Source organism: Micromys minutus, assembly GCF_963924665.1.
Source record: "Micromys minutus genome assembly, chromosome: 12".
Taxonomy (NCBI): Eukaryota; Metazoa; Chordata; class Mammalia; order Rodentia; family Muridae; genus Micromys; species Micromys minutus.
In genome coordinates this window covers 42,841,931-42,859,346 of record NC_137981.1, presented here as the reverse complement: position 1 = coordinate 42,859,346, position 17,416 = coordinate 42,841,931, and the positions used below count along the sequence as shown (strand labels likewise).

The window sequence follows — 17,416 nt, the reverse complement described above, 5'->3', positions numbered from 1 at the left end:
TGTTGTTTAAATATCCCACTGGTTAAAATGTCAAACTTACTGTTTAAACACTCATTAGCCATATCCAACTTGAAACATATGCTATTGTGTGACCATAATAAGCCAGACTTTGAACTATGTCAATGTCCCTTGAATCTAAATGTACCATAGAGCTTAAAAACACTCTTGCTTCTTGCAAAAAGCCTTCAGACAAATGTAACATTGACCCCCACCCTCCCGTAAAGGTCCCTCATTCCTCACAGTCTTGTTTGCTGAAGACCTTCACACCCTGGTCCAGTCTGGAGAATGTCCTACTCATTTAAGAATTCTTCCTCTCTCCCACCTCATAACAAATGTCCTTTGTCCCTATAATAATGGCATAGAAAAATCCCTGAAAGATCCAAATTGGGCAACAACACAGTTCAGATTAGAGCCTTCATGGGCACGACAATGTAGAATTGGATTTCTTAAAAAGTATGTGACCATATTTGTCTGAGCTGCAACAGATACCATAGAATAAGATCAGCACAGAACTTCAGCGACTCCCTAATTTCCTTAGCCCGGCTTATATTTCAGCCTTTTCCTGTTATTTTTTCCTGATAGGGTAGGTGTACATTTCTAGCTGTAAGTGATAAGGAAGTATAGAGACACCCACCATCTTCAAACACACTCGGAGCTGAAGCTCACATTTATAAGTTGTTTTAGTCTAGGTTTGATTACAAACACAGACTATTCACAATTCTGCCTATTCTATTCCATGTGGGATCTACACATGTGGGAACTGCTTCTACTATCTACATTCAGTCCTGATTATTATAATCCCTGTGGGTTTATGAGCACTTCCTAAAACCCGCTTCCCCCTTTCCTAGACACAGCAAGACTCTTAGATGTAATAAATAGGTATGTGCCCGTGGGAAAAAAAAAAGTATGCATGAATAAAGGCCACACCCAAACATGCAGAGACAAGCGAGCTGGGCAGGATGGAGGATTTTATTTGAACTACATGAAAGTGCTCCCTTAACTGTGGCTCTTGTGGGAATCTCAGGCCTGCACACATTCAAACCCCCGAGGAATCACTGGGGATGAATCTCTCTATTTTCCCCCACCTCTCTTTCAGGGCGCTTGGGTGAGCACCGTGGTGCTTGAAGGTACCGGCTGCTCTCCTCATAGGCTTCCTCTGAGTTTCTCAGCCCACTTCTTTGTCTGCTTGGCTTTGATTAATGGTGGAGATTACAAACCTTACAGAGGAGGTAAGATTCGGGTGTGAGACCCTTCTCAAATATGAACTACATGCAGATGACTCTCTGTTGCCTGACTGGAAAATAATTGAGATTATTTTTTCTAAAGGAAGAATAAAAAGGCTAGTCAATGCTTATATATACACTCTTTGCTTCTAACATGTTTTTAACAAGAAAGAAATGTACCAACAACTACTTTAAGAGCAAGTGCACCCACAATACTGTCCAGATCTGGGGTCCAGTGACTGGGCGAATTTGCCATTCAAATCAGAAAACAAAATCCCACACCTGAAAGACTCCTATGACCCTTTTTTAAATATATATATATGTATATATATATACATTTTTTTCAAATACTCTACAAATCCAAGTTTGAACAATAACAACAAAACAAAGGAGAAACAGGTCTTATATTTAAAATGTCTGTGTTCTTCATCGTTACTTCAAAAAGCAGCTTGAAGGAGCCAGCCACTTGATATGAACTGCAAACTGACTCCTCCATTACAACGATCTTGGCGGGATAGCAGCACGGGGTTTGTTAGTCCGTATTCATCTCGTGGAGAATGTAAACCTTGCACAGGATAATATTTTGCTTAAAAATTAGAATAACTTGAAAAGTTCTGATCACCCTGGGGAGGTCTGGCTTTCCTGCTCTCTCTCTCTCTGCACAGGGAGGCAGGCCTGGGGGGAGGGGGTAAGAGAACTCCTGATACATCTATGTTTAACAGGCCACACAAAGCAGCTCTCTGAAGTCCCAGCTGCCACAGCCAGATCCCAAGCCTTTACTCTGTTTCCCACCTTAGTTTCTAAACTGAATGAATGTCATGGTTTAGCCAAACATGTGTGTAATCCTAAACAACTCGACTTAAATGCTGAATCGTCCCAGGGATGAGTAAACCTTGAAGAAACAAGGCTCAGTGGGCAACGGGGCTCTATCTATCATGATAAACAATCGTGGGGTCCGCACAAGCAGAGGGGTAAGTTCAGACAATATAGAGGAAGGAGCAAGTAAGCCCAGCTTCTTCTGCCCCTTGAATCTCTCTCAAGCCGTCCCTACCTTTTCAGAAATGCTTTTGCAGAATTAAGAGACAAAGACCTCAAATGGGAAAAGTATCTTTTTTGTTTGTTTGTGTAACTAACAAATGTTCTAGAGGTCATAACTAAATACAGTTTAAACAATGCTGAGATGCATGGATTCTTTTTTGAAAGCAGCTTCTGAAATCAACCACAGTAATAAACATGGAAAGAAGTACATTCCAACATTAATACAGATGAATGGTACAGGGTGTGATAATGCCCCAAAGTTACTCCACAAATACCCCCATGCTAATTCTAAACTTGGGGGAAAGTGGCTCCCCTTTCGTTAGCTGGAGATTTCATTTCTTTCTCTATAATTTCCATCTTCTTCTTCTTCTTCTTCTTCTTCTTCTTCTTCTTCTTCTTCTTCTTCTTCTTCTTCTTCTTCTTCTTCTTCTTCTTCTTCTTCTTCTTCTTCTTCTTCTTCTTCTTCTTCTTCTTCTTTTGGCCTCAGGATGTACAGATAATCTCCACATTCCATACATACCTGAAACTTTTTATTCCCTCCCTCTGTCTGATTTTCAAATAAAACCAAACTACAAGATGATTTCTTACATGTAAATCCATAGACACGAGTCATCGACTCTGTGAACCTCGCTTCAGGGCTTCCTTGGGATTTATGACCAAAGTAACTTACAGCCTTTGCCTTAAAAATGACAGAGCTGCCTATAGGGCTTCTCTTGTGAGGTGGTGTCCCTGCCTTCACTCCGCCCTCTGGCAGGACAGGCACTGAGCCCCTGCCTTCTCCTCTCTACAGAGGCAGGCATCTCAGGAAGAACAGCTCTCCTGCTCCAGACAGGCAGCAGACCCTGGTGAGTCACCATATTGCTCTTTCTTACTGGGCAAGTCTGAGCTCTGTCAGCTTCCAGATACTCAGAGACCAGCTGCTCAGTTCCAAACTCGGAGAGGAGGCTGGGAAGGGCCGCACTCGGGGCAGGCTGCCCAGGCCAGGTTGCCGAACCACAGGCAGGTTCTGTAGATGATGCTGTTCAGAAAGCAGGCACTTGTTGCTGCCTGGAGCACTAGGTGACCCTATTCTTCCTGATGCTGAAGAAGTCATCACGAATCCACTTCCTGGAATCCAGAAGCCTCTGTTTCCTCCTCAGACAGAGTGAGTTTTGGAGGAGGGGTGAATGTATCCAAAATATATGGTTATCTACAGTCAAGGCTTAAGGTACTGGATGATATTGTATAAACTGCTAAAATGCTTCTCGGCACAATTGGTAGCTTAAAAAAATAATTTCCTATGGTTTAAGGGCATTTTCCCATCACTGTCTTTCAGTGGGGAAGTCTCAGTGGGTACCAAGTCCATCTGAAGTTTCCAGCCTTTGTCTTCTGCCTAGGTATGTACCATGTGAGTCACATACAAAAGTCCTTTCTCCAGCCCAAGAAAGATCAGGCTCTCTTGTAGGCACCTGCCCCTTCCAGCATCCTAGCCTCAAGGTCAGTGTAAAGAGATCACATTGAAGCCTTCTCTACAGCTTCTAGCAGCCAGACTACAGGCTTCCCCAGTAGCCAGGGTCCTGTGCTATTTGCTCTTTAGATGGTGGGCCCGTCTGGCCAATATGGAAAACAGATCCATGCCACAGGCACAGGCCAGCAGGTGGAGCCACACGTGCTTCTTGGCAATTCCTGGTAGGGGTTTTCAAAGCCTGGAGTTTCAGTGGAACTGTCTTAAATAAATAAATCTTTTTTTTTCTAAATAATGCAAAAAATAAATGATATTTCCCTTTGGCAGTAAATAGCTGATTCGACCATTTGCCTGAATGTGTATGTGTGTGTGTGTGTGTGTGTGTGTGTGTGTGTGTGTGTGTGTGTGTGTGTGTTCTGCTTTAAAAAAAGATCACAACTTTGTTTCATGGTACATTATTGATAATGCATATAATTTCTACTGCTTTAGTGAACCTTTTGCATATTTGTTTGGGGCGGGTCTGTTGACCTCACTTGTGGCCCAGGTATGCACCCAGAGTGATGCAGGCGCCCACCAGGGCCAGGCTGAGCAGGGTCTTCAGGGAGAGCCAGGAGAAATCAAACAGAGGCCGCATGCTGGGGCCATAGAGTTCCACAAAGGCATCCTGCAGAGGGGAAGAGGAAGAAGAACAAAGAAAGAACGTTAGTCACCCAGAGATCTTTGGAGGCCTCCCCACCAGCAGGGCAGAGGCAGGGCACCATGTGTCCCAGCATACCAGGTAACTTCAGACATCACAGGGCAATGCAAACCTACTCTTCAGAGGCAAGGACATAAAAGCGACTAGAAGCTCTTCCTATACATAGCATTTGCGAAACAGGGCTCACCCCAAGTACTATCATGGGAGGAAGGCAATGAATGGGAAAGTGTTGGGGGAGTCAGTAAATACACAGGGAAATTGACAGTGTTGTTTTTGTTTGTTTGTTTGTTTGTTTGTTTTTGCTAGCATGGCCATTCATAAAACTGACAAAGCATAGTTTAGGCAACATCTGTCACATTTTTTAAAATTGTGTGCTTGCTGTATCCTAGGGACTGTACTAGACACCTAACATACATTATTCTTATTTTTTCATACCAGTCTCACAAAATCATTCCAGGTCTTCCTGTTCCGAAGATGGCAATTTCACCTGCCGTCAGCCATGGGGCAGCTGTGAGGAAGTGAGGAAGGCCAGGATCAGCTGTCCGGACTGCAGGCTGCAGTTTTGATGGAGAGTCCACCTAACTCACTTCCGGGAATCCACTAAGTAGCGGGTAGTTTGGGCTTAAGGAACGTGTGCAGGAAGTGGTAGAGCAAGGATTTGAACCCGTATCCAAGCCAATACCCTCGCTCTGCCCTCTCTGGCCCTGGAATTCTGGCTGGGTGCCCCCACACCTAGCTTTTCACACAATGCCAGGGATTAAAAGCTTGAAAAGTAAGTGCTCTACCAGCAGAGCTGAGCTGTTTCCTCAGCCCTCACATCGTTTTGAGTTTGGCCTACTTTCTCTCCATGCTTACTAATCTATTTCTTCCACATGTAACTGCCTCTGAGGATCGTGAAGTTGTCTTAAAGGGGAAGACTAAACGCACGACTAGAGGGTCACGTTGTTAAATATTTACATGGCTACTTTTCATGAGTGCATAGTATCCTGTAATGGATCCTAGAAACAACATTTTATGCTTCATGCTGAATTACAGCAATATTGTGATATTCTTTTGTGCATAAGGTGTTTAGCCATTCATTTTTAAAAGAGTAAGTTCCCAGAACTCTATGGACAGTGTATCAACTTCATTGCCAATAATTATGAAGGGACTGTACTGAACTGCCCTTGCCCCCTTGTTGCATGTAATATTAAAACACAATCTACGCTTTCACTGGCTAGGCACTGGCCAGTGGTCTGGTCTGTTTCCAGCCTGGTACTGAGACCACATGTTTCCCCTGGTCAGCGCCTCTCCCACCAATGCCGCCTCTCCAGAGCTGCAAAATCGCTCTCACCCACCCCCAGGCTGGCTTCTGCCAAACCCACTCAGCACTCCCAAATTTCCGCAGCTAGTGGTGAGGTGCACTCTCACCAACCCAATGCTCCCCCGAGGTTACCTTTCCCTGGAGCTCAGTTGGGTCACCACGAAATGGAAAACGCCAGACAGTCTTAGTTTAGAATCAACAGATAACACAATCGCTGGGCGTGGGAGCTAGCATCCTAAATTCAGCAACTATTCTGCGTTTGAAAATTTCCGATGGTGGATCCTGGTGGAATCCACCACCCGCACTAACAGCCCCCAGCCTACATATTGTCTGCCTTGCTCCCATCATCCAAAAGAAGTCCCCTCCTCCTGCCTTCCCTCTTCCTCTTTTGGTCTCAGAAGGCCTGCCTCCTTCTTGCCCAGTGATTGGCTTCTTGGTGTATTGTTTAATCAATTAAGGGAAAATTCTACTACACCCCCTCATGACAGCTTTCTGACCAAAATCACTGTGTGAAAAGTGGTCATAGTCTAAGGCCATGGTTCATATGAAGGGCCATCTTGTCCCCCAGAGATGTATGAAAATGTCGGGTCCTTATTATTTGAGGCCAATGAGCCATTGACTGCAGTGGGCAGCTATAAGGGGCATCACCTTCCCATAAGGCATGGGCAGGTCCTACTACGAAGGATGACTCAGAACCAGATACCAATGGCACTGAGACTGAGAAGGTCTACTTTACAGGACACCCTCAGACCAAGAGCCACAGAACACCCATGACGTTGGCCACTTTAGCAATGGACGGAGTTGCTGGCCCCAAGCAAATGTTGGGTAGCTCTGGTGGGGTTAGATTAACTTTTGCCAGGAGGGGGCGCAGATGATTTCCTCTTCATTTATCTATTGTTGGGGATGTCTAAAATTGAGTTCCAGAAATGAGAGCAAAGGGTACAAATGAAATATGTGCATAATTCTCTAGGTCACAGACAAGATTCAGACCTGATGATCCCTGAGGAAGCTGCCTTCCCTGTGCACGAGGAGGGACCACCTGACAAGTGCCACATCTAGTGATTGTCTTCCATCTCTTCCATAACCACGAGTGTGTGAGCCTCTAATGGCCCAGTCAAATATACCCTTCAGGGCAGCTTTGATTCTGGGCTATTTGGAACTCAGCTGTCCACTGAGAGGGTCGGGCTGTTCCCTGAATCCCTTCAATTTTCTGTGGCAAAATCTAAAACAAACGAAGGCATTGGTCATGTGACCGTCCCAGTCATAACAACCATCCAGAGAAAGTGGCAGAAGCAGGGACAATTGTGGGGGTGGGGAAGAGTAGTTTCTTCTCAGGTTGCTCAGTGCACTAGGGGACTGAGGAATTATCTTCCCCAGACCACTCCCTTCCTGGAGCTGGATCATCCCTTCTTGCCTTTACCCCTTCTCCTCACCAACAGTCTCACACAGCATCCCAAGGGCCATTTTCCAAGTGTATTGTAAAGAGAAACCTCTTTCTGAGAGTCAGGTGAGCTAAATTAGCACCTCCTGGAAAAGAGTAGGGCTGGGGCTTTGAAGCCCCAAGGGTTTAGAAAGGCCTCTGAACTTGCTGAAGGATCTGGGTGACCTCTCAGCTCTGAAAATATATTAGTTTGTGGCCTTAAGCAAATTATCCAACCCTGAACCTTATTTATGGTTGTTAAGAGTAGCATATGTCCCTTGAATTCATCTGTCAGTATGGTTCAGGGAGCAAATACAGTATTAGGAATGCACCCTGTTGTCTGCTCTCCATCTTGCCCTTTGGTAGCTCTACCTGCCTGTGCCCTCCTCTGGTAATGCCTCATTGCTCCTGCAGGGAAGCTGCTGTCCACCAGAAGTGGGAGTGGCCTTGTCCGATAGCCCATTGGTTTGTAGAATGGGAGTGGTGAATCGTTTCATTCCTGCAGATTGCACAAGCCCTGCCCTCTCTAATTCCAAAATGCAAGGGACCCCATGGGCTTTGAACCAAACCTCTAAGAGCCACTTCTCAAGAGAATCTTGCTCTCACACACATCCCAGTAAGGAAGATTTCTGAAGTTATTTGAACAGACTGTCACTATTTGTTCAAGTTTCAGAGCCATTTAACATGCATATTTGCTTATTTTCTGTATTAAAAGCAACAAAGGGACTGGAGAGATGGCTCGGTGGTTAAGAGCAGTTGCTACTTTTGCAGAGGGCCCAAGTTCAGGTCCCAATACTCAAGTTGGGCAGCTCACACTGCTTATAAATCCAGCTCCTGGGTATCAATGTCTATGGCCTCTGTGGGGATCTGTAATCACATGGGTATTCCCACACCCACATGCACATAATTTAAAATAAGATAGTTTCTTTTTTATATTAAGCCACAAAGGTAGGAGAAAGAAAACCTAGGCCTTTGACACACGATTCTGGCTAAATCCCTGTCTATATGTCCAGTGGGTGCAAGGCCCCAGCTCATGTTAAGGCTGACCAAACTGTGTCTGCAGGGACTTGGGATACTCACAGGCCCCAAGAGAGGTCTTTCTGCCCTCTGGTGGTTCCCACCTCAGATAGGGAGAAAAAGCCTCAGCTTGGTTCTTTGCAGATTTCAAACTCAGAGCCAGAGACAGTTAGTCTGCATTCACCCAGGGTGACCCACAGGACAAAGAACCCAACTTGGGGTTGGAATGGACAGCAACAGACGGGCCAGCACTCAGCAAACAAGTGTCCCCACTGCACTACACTGCACCATGGGGTAGCTGGCAGCCTGTTTCTGAATCTCCTTTCTCAGTTTCTCTGATGCATTTCTGTCTGCAAGCCGCTCATCCTCCAAATTTCCTTTTCCTAGCTGAGAATCTTCTAAGAAACATCACTTGGGTTAGGAGAAAATAAGATTGGAAAAACCCCAAAACTGAGCTGGTTGGCAAAATGGACAAGATTTAAATATATCAATAATATATTAAACATTAAATATCAACAGACAAAAAAGGGGTGTGGCTGGGAGGTTGGGGTTGGGCACTCTCAGAAGCCTTGTAAAGGCCGTGACCCAGGCAAGGGTGAACAATGAGACGTCTGGGGTCTGGGTATGCTTTGCAAAGGACTTAAAATGTCTCCTTAGCAATTCCACTTAGTTATTTACCTCGAGAAATTGACAAAACCCACAGGTTGTGTCTAATAGACCCCCCAATTAACTGTCAAACGCCTGACAATTAGGTAGGCACACCTATATTGGGGTTGTTAGTGAGGGAACCCAATCTAACAGTCAGTGGCACGTGTACCAGGATGGCAGGAAGAGGGCCAGACTTGAGGATGGAACAATGGTAGAATGCAACGGGGTGGGGTGTCAAAGAGATGATTCAGTTAGCACAGTGCTAGCTACACATGCAAGAGGGGCTGAATCATTAGCACCCACATAAAACCTAGGATGATATCAAGAGTCTGTGATCCCAGCAGAGGAAGCAGAAACCGAAGGGAGATCGTCACTTATCCAGTCTGTGTCTCAAGAAATAAAGCAGAAAGCAACTGAAGAAGACATAGGATGTTAACTTCTGGCTTTCACGTGTGTGTGTGTGTGTGTGTGTGTGTGTGTGTGCTTGCACGTGCATGCACTAGAATGCATACATGCACACCCTAGATGAACATACACATATAACACACACAAGAAAGCAACTGGAACAGAAACCGGGAGCTTGAATGGGAATAGAGAAAGAAGTATATGATGACTTCAGAGACTTCGGCATGGGATGGTATTTAAAATGGGAGCAGGAAGGAGACTGACAAAGAGAGGGACAGTAATCCAGGCAGGAGACCATCATAGAAAGAGGTGCCCATGAATGGTACAATAAGGAAACTCTCCAGGAAGCAAGAAGAGTCCCAAAGAACGAGGAGCATGAATGATTTGAGTGGTCAAAGACCCTTGTGCAATGCTACCTGACAAGCATGCTGGCAGTTAACCACACAGGTGTGGCTGCCATGAGGTGGTCTCAGAAGCATAGAAGGAAGTCAGTGAGACTACAGTAAAAGGAAGGTGACAAGAACCAGAGAGAGGGACTGGCGGGCAGCTGATCTGGAAGGAAGAAGAAAGCAGATGCCATCTAGGGTGGATCATGTGCCACCCAGACAGTGTGAGACAATCTGAACATCTGTATGCCAGGGAAAGTAGGAAGAACACAGAGTGAAGCTGAAATGATGCTTCAGAGTGGGAACAGCTGCTGGAAGAAGGTTCTAGAAGCCACAGAGGACAGTAGAATCCAGTTGGAGGGTGGAAATGAGTGGTCTCAAGCAAGTTCTCCTGGTAGTTTGTGCCCAAAGCCAAAGACTTTGTGTAAGCAGTCTCTTCAGGAGAGGCTCCACCCTTTTAGGGATTAACCCTGCTAGAGAAGCCAGGAACCAGTGTGGACCAATGAGCTGGGAATTTGAACAGTAGCTCCTGGTGTGCAGAGCGTGACCGTGACGACTGTACCTACGCAACACAGGTGTCCAGACCATAGTGCTCCCAACCCATTGCATATGGGTGATGTAGGCTCTCAGGCAGAGAGACAGGTTTCATGTGTGTGGAGCTGGAGGTGAAGTTAGTTAACACTGCAGGGAAAAGGCCTGGGAGGAAGGGGTGGTCACCACAACACTGATGGCCATCAACAGAGACCTCTATCTCCATCACTGCCTCTCTTAAGACTGCTGTGGCTTCCAACCCTCTGCCTCCAGCTTTGTGTATTTTAATTCTCTCTGGATCCCTGGAGTAGGTGTCTGTCACCCACTAGCCATTTGACACACACACATTAGTGGAAGAAGCTCATTTCTTTCATTATATAGGACTTCCAAATCCAATCTAATGGACATCTCTAAGAGAAAGAACACTGGAAGGCCAAATAAAGGACCAAGATAGGGAAAATTCGATATTCTTTGCAGCCACCATAGGAAGGATGTTCAGCCAGCTCACAAGGGAACCACACATCACCTACTCGCTGGTCATCTTCTGTGCTGCGTGATTGCTAAACATGGCATTGCTTCCACCTTCATTCCCTGTGAACCTCCACGAGGCAGGTATCCTGGGTAGCATTTGACTACTTGCCCTTCATCAGGGAGACCTGTAGCGTCTTTTACCCACACTGGAAAGACACGCCTTTAAAATGCTCTCTATAAGTAAATGCACAAAGATCCAGGTCATTAAAGTCCTTGTTACGTAAAACAAGGCTATTTCTGGACATTCAGACAGACATGCAGAATTAAACTGTTGGGGTCAAGAGGATGCCAGGGAGGGAAGGGGTAAAGGCAGCAGCAAGAGCACAAGCCGTCGGTAGAGCCCGGAAGTGCTCCCTGAGGACAAGGAAGCCGTGATTGTCTTGACATCAGGTTTGGCTCTGAGCAAAAGCAGAAGCATGCACTCACAAGGAAGTGAAGGCTTTTTTCTACCCGAGTGAGGCAGCTGTTGAGGAAGTGACTCCATTTCCTTCTTCTCATTTGGCTGAGCAGGGTTTCCTGTGCAGCCACGTGGGCTAAATGGGCCCCGAGGGTTCCCTCTGCAGAAAAGGCCAGCTTTGTCACTGGCTTGCTGGCATCTGTTCCCTGTGAATTTGCTTCTTGGGCCTTCCCTAGTCTCCCAAAATACCGATTTCAGGTTTGGGGGGAAAGGAAAGGAAAAAACAGCCCGAAAACATCGAGCTGAAGGCCACCCAGCTGCCTGGCCTCGGGTGGTAGAGAAACACACTGGCAAGGCAGTGAGAAGCCATACTCTTCTTCCTCAGGGTCTCCACTGCCCAGTCAATGCAGCTCAGTCTCGGACAGGCTCTGGGCCCAGAAGGCAGGGATCATTGAAGCACAGCAAAAGACATACACACCTGAAACCTAGTCTAAGCATCTTTTGCTTGTAACTTGAAACCTGCTGGACAAATGGCAGCTGATATGAAGCCCCAAATGAAATGACATGAGAACCTCAAATACAACGGCAACCAGACTTGCCTGCCTGCAATGGACTGGGCCAGAGAAGTTTGAGGTGTAGTTTGTGATGAAAATTTAGGGAAGATGCAAATGGGGTGGTGAGTCTTGGGGGCCAAAGAGGGTGCAAGATGGTACATGTGAAGGCTGTCTCGTTTCTTGAGCAGAAACAGTCTGAAAGTAGTTTACAACGGTATCTGTGATGTACACAGAGACCAGGCAGCCAGAAGGATGGTCAAAGGGTACCAGGTATTGAGACATATCCAGCTGCTATAGGAGTCTCTCACCCAGAGATGGCCAGTACCTCTTGGCTCACTCACCACCTGACTTGCCTGGGTGAGATAGGAGCCCAAGAGAAGCACAGATACAAGCCCCTGATGTGCACCAGCTATGCAAAGCCCGCAGGGAGGGCTGCCCATCCCATGAAAGGCACACATGGAAATGATGCCCTTCCATTCACCACGCTCATAATGAAGGAGGCTGAAGGCTGCATCAGTACCTAGCCTAGGAATCTCATCTTCAGCCTGCTTGTTCGTTTTAGTAACCAAACACAATTTTGTGGAAGGTACTAAAGAGCCTTTAAATTTGATCCGTCTCTATCGTATAATTTCTTGGTAACATTCTAAAAAACGCACGGAAGCTTTAATAGGTATGTGTTTCCTCAGTCCACTCAAAGCTTTGGTGTATGTAGGCCTACTGGTCCTTCAGGGTCCTGGCCAGGAGTCTTACAGCATGCTGCAGAGCCTCAGTGGGAAGCACTGGTTATCAGTTGTCCTGTTAGTGTGCTAAGTTACCTGGCTAGAAGAAAGAATGGATTTATTTAGACTCATGAGTTGAGGATGCTATCCATCATGATGGGGAATGCACAGTGGCAGAAATGTGAAGCTGCTTGCTAACAGCCTGGCAGAGCAGGAAGCAGAGCTAGGCAGGAAGTGGGCTGGGTTAGAACTTTGCAGGCCCGCCCCCACTCCTGATAAGCCCCACCTCTTAAAGGTTCTACAACCTCCAAAATAGCACCACCTACTGGAGACCAAGTGTTTGAACAAATGAGTTTGTGGGGGGCTGTTTTACTATTAAACCAGAGTAGTCTTTTTCTTAGGGGGTTCCCCCCCATTCTGGCCTCAGAAACCTGCATCCTAGGGCTGTGGCCCTGGAAAAGTCTCTCAGTTTCTTTTTCCCATTCCACTTTCTTCCTTTGGCCAGAGCCCTTTCTGGAGAGTGATCATTTCTAGCTTTGGATTTGTAAGATGCTATTATTTGTGGAAGAATATCAGTTTATGTTATTGTATTACTTAAGAAAGTATGATACGCATGAATCTTACTACAATTAGGTCCTAAAAAGATAGCTAGCCAAGCTGAAAAACAGGCAAAGACTTTGAATGGATGTTTCACTAAATGACCCTGACGTGACCAATAAGAACATGAAAATACACGTAACATTCTTAGTTGTTAGGGAAGTCCAGTGAGCTGGCACTTTAGAACTGCTAAGATGGCTGTAATCATTGAAATGGACAATAACAAGTGTAGATTCGGGTACAGAGCATTAGGGCCTTAACACAGTGGCTCTAAGAATATCAAAGGCCGTAGCCAGAGAAGAAAACATTTGATGGTTCTTTAAACAGTTACACTGAGCTACTGCATGAGCCAACTGTTTAGTATATAATCAATATAATTGAAAGCATATGCTTATAAAAACTCTGGACATGCATATCCACGTCAGCATTATTTGAAATAGCCAAAGAGAAGAAATAATCCAGCTATCTGCTAACTGATAAACAGACAAAATATGGTATGCCTACATGTGCAATATCACTTATCCATAAAAGGAATGAGGCTCTGCTCTATAGTGGGTGAACCTTGAAGCAAAAGCTAAACACAAAAAGCCTGGCATAAAGGTTCAAGTGAAGTACAATTCCCCTTAAAGAAAATGTCCCAAAGATGTACGTTTTAAAGACAGAAATTAGACAAATGGTTGTCAGGAGTTTGGAGAGGGAGGACTATGGATTAACTGTCGATATGTACAGAAGTTATTTTAGAATGATAAAAAAATAAATAAGTGTGTTCCGGAATTCGAGTAATACTTATAAAAACCTTTCGAATATTCTAAAAAGTAAAACCAATAAATTGATCATAGAAAGTAGAATTTCATGGTACATGAACTATATTTTAAAAAGTATATTTCTTACAATCCATGGGGGGGATAGTCAACAATTTTACAGCATTGGACAGAGTGTCTGATTCTGTATCTCTGCTTACAGTGGCGTGTGGAGTGTGGATGGGGGAGACTCCTTTCATTCTGACCGTCTCCCCCACTGTTATCCAAGGATGGCTCAGCAGACTTGTTCTGGGTGAGGATTCTGGCCAGCTGAGTATCCCCCACTATGAGGTCAGAGGCGCATATTCGTGCAGGCCTTACACTTCCTTTCTCAGCAAACAGGTGCACTACCGGGGCATGCACGGTCAAGATCTCCGTTTCTCGTGCACCCCTTGAGGATCTGGCTTGGGATGTGCTGGTGCGTGCCAGAATATAGGTAAGTATAAATGTGCACGTGGTAACCTCCGGATTCCTCTCAGAGTGGTGCAGATGCACTGTGCTCTGCTTCCATAGGTCCCTGCTGGCCTCAGAGCTCCATGGTCTCAGGCCCCTCTGCCAGGACCTCTGATCTATGGCCCTTTTCCCTTTGGTGTGGAAGAAGGTCCCTCGTCTCTGGTGTCTCTCTGTGCTCTTCCCCAGCCTCCCCACACCACGTGTTTCTACAGGGCACCCATTGGACTGCTCCTTTGTTTTCAAGAGGCAGGGGTCTTCCTATGTTATGTGGGTTGCTCTCAAGTCGGGTCAAGTGTTCTTCCCGTCCCAGTCCCCAGGTAGCTGTGATTACAGGCATTCACTAGTGTTCCTGGCCTTCATGCTAATCTTAATGAGTGTGTCTAATTAAAGGCAGTGTGCCTCACATTGGAAGAAAAGTGTGAAGCTCTGCTTGTCCTGGGGGGCCATATGGGATTCTCCATGCCTTACATGCAGTTTAGCGTTTAGATAGACTCGCCACTATCTTGGGATCTGTGGCTACTGTGTGGTCACTCACCTCCTTGCCTTAGCATCATCTCACCTGCCCCAATGTCCACCCTTGTGCATGAGAGTGACCACAAGTGCTGACACACTCCACAGGACCAGTGGCAGCTGGGAACACTCACCCTGCAGGTCATTCCTTGGGCCACACACACAGTGTCCCCACTGTGCCTACCATGTGAGCTATGAACATGTGTCATGGCCCAGCATGTCACATCAAGAGTTAATTCATGAAAATATGTGAAAAAAAAAGGGAACTGAAAGCACATGCTTATGAAGTTCTGCAGCTTGGTCTAATCGCTGTCATCGGTATACCACTGCTGGGGGGCAGGGGAGAGAGGGGGCTCTTCATTGATTAAGCAGGGAAGACCAGAGCTGGGAGCCAAATGTTTGATTTTTCACTTGTTTAAATCAGTAAGTGTTGACTGAGGCTGGTGGAGGAGGTACAAAGAACCCGAGTTTCCTAATGGGGATTTGCTGAAAATTAATTCAACCTTGGAATGGGATACATTCCACTAAGGACCTTAAAGGAGAAGCTATTCTCACCAAAGACACTGCCGGGCTCTGGCAGCCCCCAGCCACAGCTGGCCAGGCAATTTTCTCTTAAGACTGGGCGTCTTTTCTGCAAGTTCCATGGAGCGCTGGCTCCACAATGTTTTCCTGGAAGACCTATAGCACCTAGAGCATCTGTCAGGGACCAGCCGTGGCCTCCACAGGGGTGGGTTCTTCCTACAGTTTTTGGTCCGGGACAAATACGTTTCACTCTGTATTGAAAGTTCACAGCCTACTAACAGTCCAGTCCAAAGGACCCCTCAGACACAACAATTCTCAACCTGCACCTAGCCCCCTACTCTGCAGCCCAGAGAACCATTCTTTCTGCTGCAGTCAAGATGACCAAGATGGGCCCATAGGAGAGCTCTTCTATCCACACCACCAATGCAGCCATCAGTAAAACGAAGGGTGATTCCGTCTTTTCTGTCCCAAGCAAGGGCTGATACATGGTGATAAACTAAGCGTGTTCCATGTGGGTGTCGTCAGGAAAATCTGCTTTTGTTTTGTAGTTTATGATTTAGCTCAGTTCACCTGGAAAGACTCAACATGAATAAAACCAGATGCATTTCAAGGCACACTGGCTGGTTCTCTGACAAGGCTTCTTCCTTCCTCCGATGGTCTTCCTGAGGCTAGAAAGGTCAGCCCTCGTCTCTGTCGGTGACATCAGCTGTTAGTAATGGAGCACGTGAACACTGAGCAGGGTCAAGGCTGGAGTTCTGGGTTCAACCTCATTAACACAGGGATGGGATATGGCTGGCGTAGCCATTTACAGAGCAGATCTTGGTCAGTGTGCTGTCTCTTGCCAGAACTAGAAGGCCATACATGGAGAGGGCGAGGGCAGGATGGGAAAAGGAGGAAGGGAGCAAGATGGATGGGTGACTGAAATCTCCATTGACAGAACCTCTAGGACATGTTGACAGCAGACTGATGTGATGTAAGGCCACTCTCCTACAGTGAAGTCAGTCTGCTGTGGACATGAGCGAAGTCAGGTAACCATGTGTGTCTGCCCACCCTCCAATAGCCGCCGGTATGTAAGAGGTGCTCTCGGGTACTCACTAGGGTGACTGTTCCTGTCCTCTTACAGCTTGTAGCAGGAAGCCTGCTCAATGCCTACAGAAGGTCTGAACGCATTTGCTGATTGGACTAAAATGAGAGTTGAGTCATGTCCCTGGGCCTGTGTGCACTATGGGATTCCTCAGTCAGAGTTGAAAGTTCTTGAGCTGCATTGGCATGTCAGTTGTCAACACCCGAGTCTCTACTTGAGACTTTCCAGTAACCCCATCGGCTGAAACCAGGATGCCGGACTGCTAAAGTAGTAGTCAGTGATGCAATATTTAACTAAATGTCTTTGAGCACAGCACTGGGTTTGTACTTCAGGGGGAGCCAGTGACCACAGCTTTATGTGACACTGAAACGTACAGTAATGCACAAATCAAGCTTCCCACACGTGTCCACTCAAGAGTGCTTCACCCTACAGGCACCAGAAGTTCAGGTTTGGGGAGGTAAAGGTGTTAGGGTGAGGGACACTGTGTCTAGCAAATTGTTATTTTTAGTGAGGAGCACCTTGGCTAATTTTGGATCCACGTACAACAGTTTTCATAAGAAAATTTCTGTAAACTTCGGAAGTTCCTATTTCGGGGAGGCCCTTTGCAGAGCAAAGAAGCCTGGTTCTACTCCCTTTGATCTATCTTTGGAATCTGAGTCAGGCAACCCAGAGGGAGTCAGAGCACGCACCAAAGCATTTATCTAGTGTATACTTCTGGCCAGACTAAATCTGAGATGCGGATGAGAACTAACTACTGTGCCAGGCCCCGTAGAGTAGCTTTTATAAACAACAGGAGACAGAGACCAAGATCAGAAAGGTTGCTCAGCTTGGCCCAGGTTAGAGTGAGACTTGAGTCTAAGGCCACACAGGCCCTACGGATGTGCTGCTTCAACTACATTGTGCTTCTCCTGTTGGAAGGAAAAGTTATACACAAGGGCCAGTCCTTTGGGAGATTATAACGAATAAAACTACAAAGCTAGAGGGCTCAAGACTGACAGAGAAGAGGAGAGGAGGAGAGGAAAGGGGAGGGGAGGGGAGGGGAGAGGAGGAGAGGGGAGGGGAGAGGAGGGGAGGAGAGGGGAGAGGAGAGGAGGGGAGAGGAGGGGAAGGGAAGGGAAGGAAAGGGAGGGGAGAGGA

General features: G+C 46.4%; 1 protein-coding gene across 1 annotated transcript in view; it reads right to left on the bottom strand.

Annotated features, from left to right (window-relative positions):
* Positions 1-240: 240 nt before the first annotated feature.
* BCL2 (BCL2 apoptosis regulator) overlaps positions 241-17,416 on the bottom strand; it is a 166,857-nt gene continuing 149,681 nt past the window's right edge. The window contains exon 2 of the mRNA XM_080926422.1: positions 241-4,369. Coding sequence (XP_080782548.1) covers positions 4,235-4,369 — 135 coding nt within the window. The 3' untranslated portion in view covers positions 241-4,234. The remainder of the gene's footprint in view (positions 4,370-17,416) is intronic.